At 26.1% G+C, this 13882-nt stretch overlaps 3 protein-coding genes and 3 non-coding genes across 6 annotated transcripts; 1 reads left to right on the top strand and 5 right to left on the bottom strand.

The window, feature by feature from the left end:
* Positions 1-5933: 5933 nt before the first annotated feature.
* RpL7A (ribosomal protein L7A) lies at positions 5934-8841 on the bottom strand. Its single transcript, XM_015514353.2, has 7 exons — positions 8681-8841; positions 8285-8420; positions 6806-6955; positions 6642-6712; positions 6417-6566; positions 6220-6342; positions 5934-6159 (listed from the first exon to the last, which is right to left on the bottom strand). Exons 1-7 carry the CDS (start codon positions 8693-8695, stop codon positions 5980-5982), a joined length of 825 nt encoding a protein of 274 aa, XP_015369839.1. The 5' UTR covers positions 8696-8841; the 3' UTR covers positions 5934-5979.
* Positions 7113-7187, bottom strand: LOC149056232 (small nucleolar RNA SNORD36). The gene has a single exon (XR_016191820.1). It is a non-coding gene; the product is annotated as a small nucleolar RNA SNORD36 (small nucleolar RNA).
* LOC149056231 (small nucleolar RNA SNORD36) lies at positions 7365-7440 on the bottom strand. Its single transcript, XR_016191809.1, has one exon. It is a non-coding gene; the product is annotated as a small nucleolar RNA SNORD36 (small nucleolar RNA).
* On the bottom strand, positions 7653-7730 carry LOC149056230 (small nucleolar RNA SNORD36). Its single transcript, XR_016191825.1, has one exon. It is a non-coding gene; the product is annotated as a small nucleolar RNA SNORD36 (small nucleolar RNA).
* A 226-nt stretch (positions 8842-9067) lies between the features above and the next one.
* On the top strand, positions 9068-12239 carry LOC107165929 (Mediator complex subunit 22). The gene is made up of 4 exons (XM_015514366.2): positions 9068-9222; positions 9425-9524; positions 11116-11441; positions 11903-12239. The coding sequence occupies exons 2-3, from the start codon at positions 9443-9445 to the stop codon at positions 11436-11438; spliced, it is 405 nt and encodes a 134-aa protein (XP_015369852.1). The 5' UTR covers positions 9068-9222; positions 9425-9442; the 3' UTR covers positions 11439-11441; positions 11903-12239.
* Positions 11443-13479, bottom strand: Sec22 (vesicle-trafficking protein SEC22). The gene is made up of 5 exons (XM_015514365.2): positions 13235-13479; positions 13017-13126; positions 12784-12944; positions 12423-12569; positions 11443-11702 (listed from the first exon to the last, which is right to left on the bottom strand). The coding sequence occupies exons 1-5, from the start codon at positions 13307-13309 to the stop codon at positions 11554-11556; spliced, it is 642 nt and encodes a 213-aa protein (XP_015369851.1). The 5' UTR covers positions 13310-13479; the 3' UTR covers positions 11443-11553.
* Positions 13480-13882: the final 403 nt, after the last annotated feature.

Below are 13882 nucleotides of genomic sequence, written 5' to 3'. Positions count from 1 at the left end.
TAGTAAAATCTTTAACATAATTAAAATTGTCCTTACTAAGAGCCTTTTTATTTCCTATCGCATTAGAAGACCTAGAATTAAAAATATCAAACGCTGTGTTAAATAGCTCTATAAATCTTATTGTAGCATCAGAATTTAAGAATGTTTTTAATTTAAGATTATTTTTACAAAATTTAAGTGCATCAGCAACAGACTGGCTTAAAAGCTGAGCTGCTAATTTAACTTTCATTTTTTGTTTGAAAAAAAATATATGTTGTTTTCTTATTTTATTTCCTAAATAACAACCTTCTTTTTCTTGTAAAATAAAAAGCTTTTCTATGTAATCAAAATCAACTATTTTATTTTCAAAATCTAAAAATTGTTTTTTTTCCCCAAAAGCATTCCTAACTAACTTGAGCATATGTGCAGCATCTAATATAATTTCTATGGGCATTTTAATGTCCTTATTATTATACATAAATGTAGTTACTAAGTTTTCTGAATTTAAATTGCATCCTAAAAGCTTAGTTGCAGTTACATTGGTAGAGCAGCCATCAAATGTCAAACTCACTATCTTTACTCCAGTTTCATGTAGTAGAGATAGTGCATGAGTAATAAGTTCTGATTTTTGTGAACTATTTAAGCTAGCCGTTAAGAAATAAGCAATAGGTAACTTCCAATGTTCATTAATAGCAACAACTAAAAATACAAATGCTTCTTTAGCCATTTCCAAGCTGTCGCCATCTAATCCATTACCCAGATCAACACGGCCATAATATTTTCCATCGGAACTGTCAAATTCAATATTTTGCCGAATAGCCATTTCATCCATTATAAGTGAACAATAAATAGGAATTGTTGAATTTTTAACTTTTAAGGATAGTGATTTTAATGCTTCTTCTGTAAATCCTGGATCAGCATTAACATGGGAGTACCACTTACTTAAAGTTCTAGGGTGTGGTAATATAGTATTGAACTGTTTTCTTACATAAGTATAAGCCTTAGCCGAAAAGAAATGTAACGAAAGAGCAAATTGACGAACTTCTGGACTATACTTTTTAGGTACTTTTTGTCCCGAATTTTTTTTAGCCCAATTGTTTATGAGATGTTTATGCTTACCAAAATTATCTAGCAAAATTTCAGAAGCATCATCATTTAGTAAATTTTGGTTTTTCAGCTTATCAATGATGGCAGACATAGATAAAATTATTTTTTCCTGCCGTCTGACTCGTTGTTGAAGAACTTTCAATTTTTTATTTTTAGCAGCAAGTTCATATGATAATTTTTGGATACCATTTTTTAGGAAAATACGATTTGGTGTATCAGAGTCAGCACGAACACTTAATGCTTGATAGCTTGCTTTGTACTTTTTCTGAATAAAAATATATACTTTTTTTAGTTACCTAATCATACTAATCTATATATAAAGAAAATAGTATAATTTTTAATTGATACCTTAACTGCTGGATGGTTTATATTAAATTCATCAGATTTTAAAGGAGTTAACATAGGACTTTTTTTTCTACCTTGTCATACTCAACATTACTTCTTAACAACTAAAAAAAAAAAAATACATAATTACATAACTTTAAGCGTTTTGTTTTCAAACTAGGTACTTCAGCTGAAGGTGAATAAGATTTCAGAGATACAGAAGTACAAGTATCGAGAGTGTCGTTCAGCTTTTCTATACCTTCTAATGAAATATCACTGGTCAATACCTTATATTAAAAATAAATATATAAATATCATAATAAATATGTGTCAATTGTTTAATTTATTTCCAATATCATTATTAATTAAGTACCTTAACGGATAATGAAGAGCAACTTAAATCAGCAGAGAAGCAAGGTTTTATCATTTCTGGGTAATCTATTTTTGCCTAAAATTGAGAGTTATAGTTAAGTTAGATTCCGGACTAATTAATCATTAATATTAATGGCAAGGGTGATCCGGAATTCCGGAATCCGGATAAGCAAAATGCAAACGTCAGGATGATTGACGTATGATATATCAAAAGTTATATATTTGTATGAATATATTGTAGATATGTAATTCAATGTATTTATTTATTAATAATATATATGTAATATAATTTAAAATTAGAAACCATGAACAAATAATTTTATTATTTATTATATTTAACAATTTAACTGAAACAAAATAAGCCTTAATATTATAATATGCATAGGCGTGTCTAGACCTTTGACGCAGAGGGTGCAACCTGGTGCGTACCCAAGGGGCTAATGAGCCCTACTGCCCTAGCCCCCTTTTTTGAATAATTTTTCTTAATTCATGGTGCCACTTGAAATTGCAGAGGTTGCAGGTGCATACCCTGCACCCCCCCCCCCCACCCGTGGACAAGCCTATGATAATATGTGACATATTTTGAAACCAAAAAAAAAAAACTGACTTGGCACATTATATTTATTTTATTTTTAAAAATGGTGATATTTTAGTTTGCTTCATGGTTGACTTTTTTTTAAGAATAGCTATGTCTCACAATCTTCTTAATTGCAACAATTGAGTGGTGTTTCTTCTTCTTGCCTCTCAAACCATTTAAACGCCAAATCCAATGCATCAAAAGCTTTAGAATGAGACGGCCCATTTTCACCTTCAGTCAAATTGTCAGTTTCATTTTCCTCTTTTTCAAATAAGCTACGGACAATTTCATCTTCTGAAAGTATTTTTTTCCAGGATCATTTGTATCCATAAGCATCCACTCATTTATATTGTCTTCATCATAATCCCCAAAGTTAGTGGATGTCACTCTGTTGTTCAGAAGCCAGTAGGTTACAAGTGGATTACTGTAATGGATGGTATTAAATTTGAATTCATAATTTGAATATATCATTATATACGAAAAACGATTCTGAGTGGATACTAGGATATGTTATCCTATATTAATTATGTTATTTAAAAAAAAAAAAAGTGGAGATACCTATCAAAATTAATCAAATCAAATTCATTAAGTACCCAACTCACCTAGTCACTTATAGTAGGTATATATACAATTTAATATAAGTCATTAACAACATTAAAAACTAATAATAGAATATAAAGTAAGTTCTAGAAATTAAAGTACCCAACGAATAATATTTTAAAATTACAACTATTACTAAAATTGTTATTCTGGATTATTTAATATTTCATACAAATTAAAACTTTAAATACTGGAAAAAAAACTGTGTTTATATAGAGTTAGATTGTATTTGTTGCGGTATTAACTACTTATTGTAGTTACGTAGAACCTTGTTTAAAATTTTCAATCTTTAGCTATTAAAGTTAAACAATTTTTATATGTTCAATTAAAAAAATTTGAGCAAACAGATATGAAAAAAACGTGTATATGTATTTTTAATATCTTCCAACTGCTATTATATCAACTTATAGGAAACCTTGTATTACATTTTTAAGTTTTTTGAATCAATGAATGCAATTTTATTGACATTTAAAAAACAAAAAAATAAAAAAACAGAATATTTCAAATGTTTTAAATAACTTAAGATATTAGTATATAAGTAAATTCTATGTTCCATACAGTAGAACCATTTACTTCTAATATCTCTATTACTTTTGAAGTAAATCAGTAGGCTCTTTTTCTTAAATCCGCACTAAATAAACGTTATGAAGAAATTGAGGACAATGAGATTATTTCCCAAGCCACAATCCTTGAACCTAGATTCAAAAAATATGGATTTATACATGACAGTAAAATTGACAAAGCATTTAGTAACTTAATATCAAGAACAGGAAGCATAAAGTTACCATTAGATTCTATTGATCCTAACCCTGTACAGTCATCAGTACCAAAAATTATTTATTTATAACATTATTGTCACAATAATATAATACCGTTTACATTATTGAATTATTCTATATTATCATAGTAGTGAAAAATTGATGGAGTAGTTATCTGCAGGCTGCAATAAACTATAGAGTCGTATAGACTTTGAGTATACAGTAATACAGTTGTGTATACCTAAGATCGTATTATATAGATACGAGTAGGGCCTATCTATTTTCTATTTTACGTAAATTTAATGGGTTTTTTTAGTATTTAACAACTTTATAACTATACATAAGTTAATAAAGCGTACCTATTAAAAAATACGAGAACAGTTTTATTTATTGTTATTATGGTTTTATGAAATTTTCAAAAATTGGTTTTGTTTTAAATTAGTTACAAATTATAAAAATCTTAGGTTACAGTAAGAGATTTATCAAATTTATATTTATTTTAATTTATACTAATTGTAATATGGTTCTATGGTTGAAACTTATAATTTATTATTGTAGCTTTCCCCCCTTCTAGCAAGCCAAATTTACGCCTATGATTACATTGCTTTGTAATAACTAAGATGACCATTGAATTAAGGATAAACATTTTTAGTTATCAATAGTGATGGCTAGGGTCCGAAATTATATGGATTAAAATTGTAGGAAATATGCATGCATATTATATGCACTGATTTTCATTCAAACACATATTTGTGCGCATGAGGTATGTAGGGTACGCGTTTTATTATAATATAAAACATTGCCCGACATATTATAATACTTTTTAATTGTTTGTGTTTACCTAAACATGGTGTTCTGAAATGGTTGAGTTATAACCATGTTGGACATGCATACTCAGTGTGATGACCCAATGAAGATGTTTTTTTTTCAATCTTCGAAATTTGGGTTTATTCATATCATTTTTAGAACATTATCTTAAATCTGAAAAATAACACTTAAGTTGTATTTTTTTGCAAAATTCTCATATGAATCGAGGTGTCACATTATTTTTACGCTTGTTGCTCGTTTTTCAAGGACGAATCACCAATTAAAAAAAAAGGTGCGAGACATCAATTTGTATGAGAAAACTACAAGGTAAACATTGGTGATGGTTATTTGTTGTCATTTACAATAAGTACAAAATGAAGTGTTACTGTGACATCCAAAACCTGGAATTTCAGTATAAATACGAACACAAATAGTTAGTTTTATTTATCTCTAACTTATGACATTGCGGATACAAGACCCCATATTTAACGCGTGACAAGCGTAAAAAAAAATGTGACACCTCAATTTGTATAAGAATTTTGCAAAAAATACAACTTTAGTGTTATTTTTCACATTTCAGATAATGTTATAAAAATGAGATGAATACACCCAAATCTCAAAGATTGAAAAATACATCTTCATTGGGACATCACACTGAGTAGTGAGTACGCATATCCAACATGGTAATAACTCAACCATTTCAGAAACACCCTGTTTAGGTAAACACAAACAATTAAAAAGTATTATATATCAGGCAATGTTTTTATATTATAATCAATTTTTCAAGTAAGTCAATGATATTATGATACATTATTAAAAAAAAAATTTTTAGTTATAATAGTTCGAGATTTAACCAAGCCAGATGATTTTACTTGAAATATGGGTTTATACTATGTACCCGTCATTAGTTATCACAACATATAAAAAATATTTCTAATTGCAAACCATTCTGTTTACTATTAGGTACTTATCAATTTTTTGTAAATTTAATTTAATATAATACTCAAAATTAAATTTATACAATGTAGAAGTGTTAAGTGTAGATATATTATTTATGATACCCTTTTTCAAGTAATAATTATAAGTAACATATCACGTATATGTCATTAACAAAATATCTGACTAATATTGTTAACAAATAACATTTCATCTAATATTAATAAGAAAATATACTATGAATATGAAATTTGTGATAAAATTCTCAGATATCAAATAACCATCAATTATTAGATGTTTGGCAAATATCTTATATATTAAGAACAGTTACTATGTACTTAATACTTATGTACTCATTGAACAATGTATGGTGTTAAAAAGATTTAATTCTTTTGTAACTTATGTTTAGATTGATATATTGTGAATTGCACATGTGTTAGGGCTATTATAGAGGAAATAGTCAACACAAAATATAAAATGTTATCATGGTTTATTAGGTGAATGTCATTTACATAAATCTTATTGTTTTTGCGCCAGTTCTTTTTCTTTTGCTTTTTCGATTTTAGCGAGACGACACGCAGACTTAGCACCCAAAACACCACCTCCCCAATGACGTTTAAATTCATCAAATCGTTCGTTAAAGTTATTCTTTATAGACTCTACTAGTTTAGCTAGAGCAGCCCGATCACCTGTATCAACCTATTAAAAATATTTTTGATTTTATTAAAATTGTTGAAAGTACACATTGATTATATTTACTTGTGTTATAGCCAAAGCAGTACAGTTCTTGCGACGAACAAGGTTTCCTAATCTCCATTTGCCCTTAATGATGCAGTAAGGGACTCCCATTTTGCGGCATAATGCTGGGAGATATATCACCAACTAAAAGAAAAATTATTTTAAGTTATAAGTTTTCATTTCTTTTGATTGCAATACTAAAATACTAAAATAAGAACCTCCAAAGGATCCACATCATGGGCAATAATAACTAATTGCGCTTTTTTTTGTTCAACAAGGTTTACAACTGTATTGATTCCTTGACGAATAACATTTGGGCGCTTTGTTGGTTGATCTTCCTTTGTTTCGACTTTATCTTCAGCTCTTTTCTAAAGATACATACATAAAAAGCTATTAAATGAAAATAAATAATTTTTACATCTTAAGCAGTTAAATTGCAGTACCTGCAATCTCCTTTTCTTCATAGCAGCTGTTTCAGGTCTGTATTTTTCCATCAGTTTAAATAACTGAGTTACTAAAAAAAGTATAAAATGATTATTGTACATATGCCATCAAAAAGATTGAAACATCATAATACATCATTCTTAAAATTAGACTTTGTGTTTACCAGTAGCTTTATCTGCAGCATATGAGAATTGATTAATTGGTGGAGGAATTTTGAGCCTTCTTTGAAGAACAGACTTTTGGCGTTGAATACGAATGTAATTTGGCCATTTCACAAAACGACTTAAATCTCTTTTTGGTTGAATATCCTGACCTATAAAATTATCAAGAAACTTAAAATTTATTATTTGGACTTAGTATAAACATAAACAAAAATTTTAAATTTAAATCATCCAATTTTTTTTTTTTAACATAACATGCATGAACAATCCTAGGATATCAATATGACCAAATATTGTCTTTTTAGTAAAATTGCTCAGGGTTAAAAAGCTCACAAGTTATATACTCATAGATACTATCAAAAATTATAAAACTCATCATGGCAATTGGAGGTGCAAAAATAAATACAATTATCTAAGTAAACCAAATAGCGAGGGGAATTGAATCAAATTACCAAGTTTACAAATTTAAATTAAATAAAGAAAAAACCATTTTCTTTAAATGAAAATGTAAATAAATTCAACAGTTTGTTGTCAAAGTACTTTACTGTCTCATGTTAAAATTTTGCTCAGGGTTAAAAAGCTCATAAAATGTATTCTCATAATATTGTTCAATAAAATAATTTTAACATCATAGCAATTTCTCAGATAATTGTAGATGCATATACAAATATTTTTTTGTCAAAAATATTTATCTATCATATCATTATAATCCATAAATGTTTAAGTTATTAAGAACCATTTCTTCAACATAAAAATAACTAGGTTTATAAAATACGGCCAATAAAAAATATATTAACAATAGAAATATATTTTAAATTTTGGACAAATTGAAATATAAGTACAAAAAAGATTTGTCAGAGTTAAAAAGCTCGTATGTGTATTTGATTATCATTGTAAATCAATCAAAATGACAACTCATCATTCAACAGTTATAATACAAACAAGCTCAGAATGTCATTTTCAACATTACTCTTAAACACACTTTAATAGTATGAAAAGTTCCGTTGAAGAAATTCAAGCATCATGGCCATAATAATGTATTTTATATATTAAATTAACCATAAAATATTTGAAAATAAGAAATATTGTTAGAAGTTGATAAATTTAAAGTAGTTAAATTGAACCTTCTTTATTGATTTTTCCTCCAACAAAGTTGTTGACTAATTAAAAGATATAGGAACATAACATAGTAACCTTGGTACCTTTACTATACTCATGAATTAACCTTAACAAACTAGGTTAATTCTAAGTGAAACAATAGTTATAATTAATATTAACAGAAGTTTATTTTCGCTCAGTATGTCACTTACAGCATTACATTTAATAAAACTACCAAGTAGAATTAATTATATCTCAGGTGAAGAAATTCAAGCATCATAGCGATTATTATTTTTGTATTTAAAATTTTATATACATTATAACTATCTTGTTAGATATTTTAGGAGCCTTATAAAAGTAGAATAAAATAACAATCCACTTACCAATTCCAAAGTTTCTTGGTCTTTTTTCAAACAAAGGGTTAACAACCTTTTGTTTAAGAACTTTTTTTGGTTTCTCACTGACGAGAGGTGCCGGGGCGATCTTTGCTTTCTTTCCGACCTTTTTACTGGAGCTTGGCTGAAATAGTGAAATGAAAATTCATATTAATGTAGTTATCATATATCAAGTATCAGATTGTTATTTATAATAAAAATAAATAAGTTTAATAAAACATAACAATGATATTAATCTCGAAGTAATAAACTGTTCAGTAATTTAAATAATAAGACAGTGTTTTGGATGTAAGATTTTAAATCATGTATAAAGGAAATATGAGTAAAAATAATTAATTTATAACTACGTAATTATGATTTATAATTAAAATAAAGTACAAGTACCTTCTTAGGAGCCATGATGACAAAACACCAAACGATCAACCAGATAAACGAGGATATAAATGCGAATAATCGCAAAAGAAACGGAATGGACGAAATTCGTGGACACTTCGATTCAGGATCAAGAATTCAAGAAGAACATTTGTAAATTATAGGTTATATTGACATACCAACAAAAACTTCAGTCGTGCTGTGTTACTCTTAAAAGAAAAAATGAATGGAACAATTTTTTTTATCATGGTTGAATAAACTCTAACGCACAAACTCACGCCTCTCTGATAGTAATTGTGATAATATTATCAACACATTATTATTATCATTGATTAAATATACAATAATACATATTATATAAAATAATTGATGTTATTATTAAATATAATATTATCACGGATTATAAAAAATTATATAATATAATCAGTGTCCAGTGGTGATATTATCATGAATACAAAAATACAAAATATGTAATTTCAATTTTGTATTTAAATATTTAATTAATATTAATTAATAATTATTATTTACAGAATATAGTAAATCTTTCATAAGAAGTATGTATTCTTTAATTTCAGAAGCCTTACATTATAAATTATTTTTATACATTGTATTAAGATTTTATAAATTTTAAATCCTACACTGTTCAAAACTAATTATTTTTTTAATCATTCCCAGATATTCGTAATTTGAATTTGTTTTAGTAATGTTTCTTGGAAGTTAAATAAATTAGTTAAAATTGTATGTTATCTGTTGTAGGTGGTTACTTGATTATATATGTCTACTTCAATGTCTGTCACCAAGTCTTATACAAACAGGTTAAAAAGTGATGTCAAATGTATGCTAGAAAATTTTGAAGGTAAAATATAATATGCTCAATTCTATGTCAGATTTTACTTGATTAAATTATTTCGATCAAAAATATATATTAATATCTGTATTAAATTTTTTATTGTAAGTTCCTTGTTACAAATTGTTAAATAACTTCATTTTAAGACAAATAATATAGACCGGAACATTTTATTATTAATTTTAATAACTCACAAATTGTCTTAGTAATAGTAATTTTAAATACTTAGCAATGCATTAGAATATGTGGTGAGTACCCAATAATCAGGTTTTTTATTTAATTTCTTGGATGATAATTTGGAACAAGTAATTTGCTCCTATTTTTAAAAATTATGATGGTTTCTTGAAGCTTTATATTAAGGGGAACCCCATACAAAAAACACGCTTTGAAAAAAATTTGACAAAAAATCCAAAATCATTTTTGTAATGTCAGCCAATAAGTCTGAAAGACAAATACCTATTGTATTACATTTTTGTTCATAATTATTTTGCTACCTATCTATATATAATTAATATTTATTTGAAATTAATTTTTTTTTTTTTACAATATTAGTATAATAATATATTTGATTATGATTCCTTAATCCTTTTGTTTATTATACAAAATAATAGTTAATATAAAAGTAACATTGAAGATATAGAAAAAAAAATATGAATCTTTTGGTTTTTACAAATATCTTAAACAATTTTTTTTAAATATTTAATACTAACATTTATCACTCATTACTCTACTATAGATTAAAAAAATATATATATAATACCTATTAGCTATTTGTAAGAGATAAAATAATTATATTTTTAAACTAAATCATCAAATGTAATATATTTATAATTTATAAAAAATCAGTTACATCATTTTAATGAATGTTAATTGTATATTATATTAATAATTATTAATGCAGTGCCGTATTTAGGGTAATATGTTGATACTTAGACTTCAAAAAGCGAAGGTAGGCAAATTTTGATTTTGCCTATGTATATATTTTGTCTAGAGCAGTCCATGACTGCACCTTTCATACCAATTGGGATAAACTGCTGATAATTAGCATTTTTAGTCATGATATAATTTTGAGAATGTTTTGGCTTTTTTGTTTTAGCTATGTATTATAGTTGTTATTAGACTTTTTTTTATTTATGAGTAAAAAATGACTCAGAAAATTTTTTTGAAAAAGACTACCTTATTTTTTTAAATTATATTGATAATACGTAATAGCAATTTTTATAGTTAGGTTGTTGATTGTAGAGACTTGGAACTTTCTTCTATTACATACTAATACTCAATTCCATTTTGAAATTTTGAGACCAATTATTCTAAGTTGATTTTACTATGATATTGTTCATACCATTCTTCAGTACTGGATTACATGTAATATTTTTCAACAAAATTAGCTTAGCCAATCAAATTTAGAAACAAATAATCATTTTAATGTAATATTATAATAAGTACATAATGTCTGTCGTAATAAAGACTGATTCAACTATTTTCTTCATTTAGAGTTATTTTTGTTTATTTTGTATTATGTCTATTGGGTGACTGTTGCTGTATAAGAATATAAGACTTAATACAAAATAGTTAATCAATTTTTATTTCATATTTTTAGGTATTGTAAAACTATGCAAGACCGATGATGATCAAACACAAATTTCTAAAGCTACTCGTAGCGAATTAATAGCATTTGAAATGGAAGTCAGAGCAGCCAATATTGTTCGTGCTGGGGAGTCGCTTTTGAAACTAGTTTCAGATATGAAGCAATATCTTATATTGAATGATTTCCCTTCAGTCAATGAAGCCATTGCTCAAAATTCAAAACTTTTTCGCACCAAACAAGTGGAATGCGATCGCAAACTAACAAGTCTAGTTGATGATATGTCAACAGAATTGTATGAACTTGAAGAAGAATATTATACATCAAATTATAAATAAAGAGTAGGTTCTAAAAACTTTTATTCATTTATTATAATAGGTATAAAGTTTTTAAAATAATTTTCCCCCTAGCCATTATTATTTAGTATTTAATAAATTACTTAAACATAACTATTTAAAGAACATAAAAATATAAAAATAATAAAATAACAAAAACTGCTGCAGCGGTAAGTTTTATGTACATTGATTTTAGGTTGAGATTGGTAGCTTCTTTTTTGTATTTTTTCGATAATATAGATAAATTTTGTGCTTTTGTATCAAGTTCTGAAAAAGACGAAACAGATATTATGATTTAATTGATTTAAGGCATGTAGTATTTTACATTATAATATAAATGTATTATTTCTAAAGTACAGTATTTAAATTTAAAAATTGTACCACTCTTTATGTATTTTGATTAAGTTACTATAACTATTTATTTATACCATATTAAACTAATTCATAAACATTGTTTTGTTATATAGATTGCAAAAATTAAATGAATGGATGGAATTGTACAGTTTAAATTTATTAAATAAATTAAATCAAGTTAAGAAATGCTGAACATTGGACCTACACAAACAAAAACAAATAATTACTTGAATATACTGAATGAATAAAAATATAAATTGAATGGCAAAATAATTGTTATGTAGTTGAGGATTTATCAGATAAATTTAAAATTATTAAATTCATTCAAGTGAAAATGTCATGAATGTCCTGATGAAAATTTATTTAAGTTATATATACCGATATATGTTCTCACAATTTTTACATAAGTTATAAAAAATATTTTAATATATCATGATTGAAAAAAATTAAGTCTGATTTATACATTATTTTTATTTCCTTTTTAAAACTAACTTATTTATAATACACGCTTCATACCATAGCCAACATTCACTAACCAGAATTTTAATTAGTTTTTAGGATTTATTGTTTGACAGTATAATATATATAATTATAAGAAAAAGTAGACTAAACTAAGACATTAATATATATTACCTGATAAAACAGTGCCTCTTTGTAATACATCATCAATATTTTGAACCATTATTCTTTGTACATCTTGAAGTTCATTATTTAATGAATTTAGATTTCTTCGTACTCTAGAATCTATATAATTTTTCTTTGCTTTTTGAATGTAATTATCTAAAATTATCAAAATTATAATATATTTATTAACAGGTAATAACATATGAAGATGGGTGTTTAAAAAATGTTGAAAGATTTCAATAAAGAAAATAATATCAATACAGTCAAGTCATCAACTCAAAATAATTAAAATTGTTTTAATCTGAATTAAACTTTAAAGTTGACTTTAGAGTTGACTGTATTTGCCATGTATAAAATCTCAATGAATCACCAAATTCAATAAGTGTGTAAGGCCGTGAAACTGTTGATACTTGTCGTCCATACAGCTTATTGAATTCGGCTGCTATGTCTTCCAGAAAACTGAATGCAGAACGTTTTGAGAAGTTTTTTTCACACAATACCAAGTAACAAACATCTCTTTCAATTAAATAGCTTAAATAAAAATATTTCATATTAAAGCATTGACATTTGAAAATAAACAAATAATAGTTATATCATACTTACTGAAAATAATAGGGTACAGATTCAATTGTGCATTGTTTTGGAGAATGGAAGTTTAATTTTTTAAAAAGAAGTTTTGCTTGATTTTGATATTCAATTAATTTTCTCCCAACCTATATAAACAATGAAGTATTAAAAATCGTCACATTATTGTTTTTTTAACAACTCATTAATAAAAATAATTCTTATAAATACATTGTAAATGATTCTTAAAAAAATACCTGTTCGTCATCTTGCATAGATGCAGCTAATGGTAATCCGTCAGGAATTCTGGCTATCATAGTTAACAAAACCATATTTAGACGCAAATAAGTCACTCGAAAAATATAAACTCAATGTAAATCACAATTGTATTTAAACTATAACTATTTGTACAATAGAGCTATTAAAAGTATTTAAAATGTTTAAATTGAATGAAAATATGAAATGTTCAAAATATGTAGTTACGTGTTGGAATTATTTGTTATCCAATCGGTGTTATCATCGTCGATTTCGCGATAATCATAATACACATGACACGTATCTTTGTTAGTGTTATCTCATTTACTCGGTACGGTATAAAAAATATTGTACTTAAAGATTAAAGAGTAATAATAAAAGTATTTGATGAATTCGGGTCCATTTGAAAAAGTTGGACAAAAAGCCCGAGTACAATTTTTATTGTTGGATAAAAAGTCCAAGCACATTTTTATTGTCAGACAATTAATCCGAATTCCGAAAATACAAATTATGGTTATGTATAAACGAATTACAAAAAAGCTGTATGTGCCGTATGTTTACAGTAATAACTAATAATAATTTTTTGACATCAGCCATTACAGTAGTATTGATAATTTAAAATAAGTCAATTATAAACATGTTTTAAAAAA

Source organism: Diuraphis noxia, unplaced genomic scaffold, assembly GCF_037042655.1.
Source record: "Diuraphis noxia isolate RWA-SAM2 unplaced genomic scaffold, SU_Dnox_SAM2 contig0004, whole genome shotgun sequence".
NCBI classification, from domain to species: Eukaryota; Metazoa; Arthropoda; class Insecta; order Hemiptera; family Aphididae; genus Diuraphis; species Diuraphis noxia.
The sequence above is the reverse complement of the archived record's forward strand: the minus strand, read 5'-3'. Positions and strand labels throughout refer to the sequence as shown.

Excerpts from the sequence above, each read along its gene's own strand:
- RpL7A (XM_015514353.2), bottom strand. Across the intron at positions 6,956-8,284 it reads ACCAAGAAACTTTGGAATTG|GTCAGGATATTCAACCAAAA; the intron begins GTAAGTGGATTG and ends ATAATTTTATAG. Across the intron at positions 6,160-6,219 it reads CTGCTTTGGCTATAACACAA|GTTGATACAGGTGATCGGGC; the intron begins GTAAATATAATC and ends TATTTTTAATAG.
- LOC107165929 (XM_015514366.2), top strand. The coding sequence starts at position 9,443 with ATGTCTACTTCAATGTCTGTCACCAAGTCTTATACAAACAGGTTAAAA. Across the intron at positions 9,525-11,115 it reads TATGCTAGAAAATTTTGAAG|GTATTGTAAAACTATGCAAG; the intron begins GTAAAATATAAT and ends TCATATTTTTAG.
- Sec22 (XM_015514365.2), bottom strand. The coding sequence starts at position 13,309 with ATGGTTTTGTTAACTATGATAGCCAGAATTCCTGACGGATTACCATTA. Across the intron at positions 13,127-13,234 it reads CTATGCAAGATGACGAACAG|GTTGGGAGAAAATTAATTGA; the intron begins GTATTTTTTTAA and ends TTGTTTATATAG. Across the intron at positions 11,703-12,422 it reads AAGAGGCACTGTTTTATCAG|AACTTGATACAAAAGCACAA; the intron begins GTAATATATATT and ends CGTCTTTTTCAG.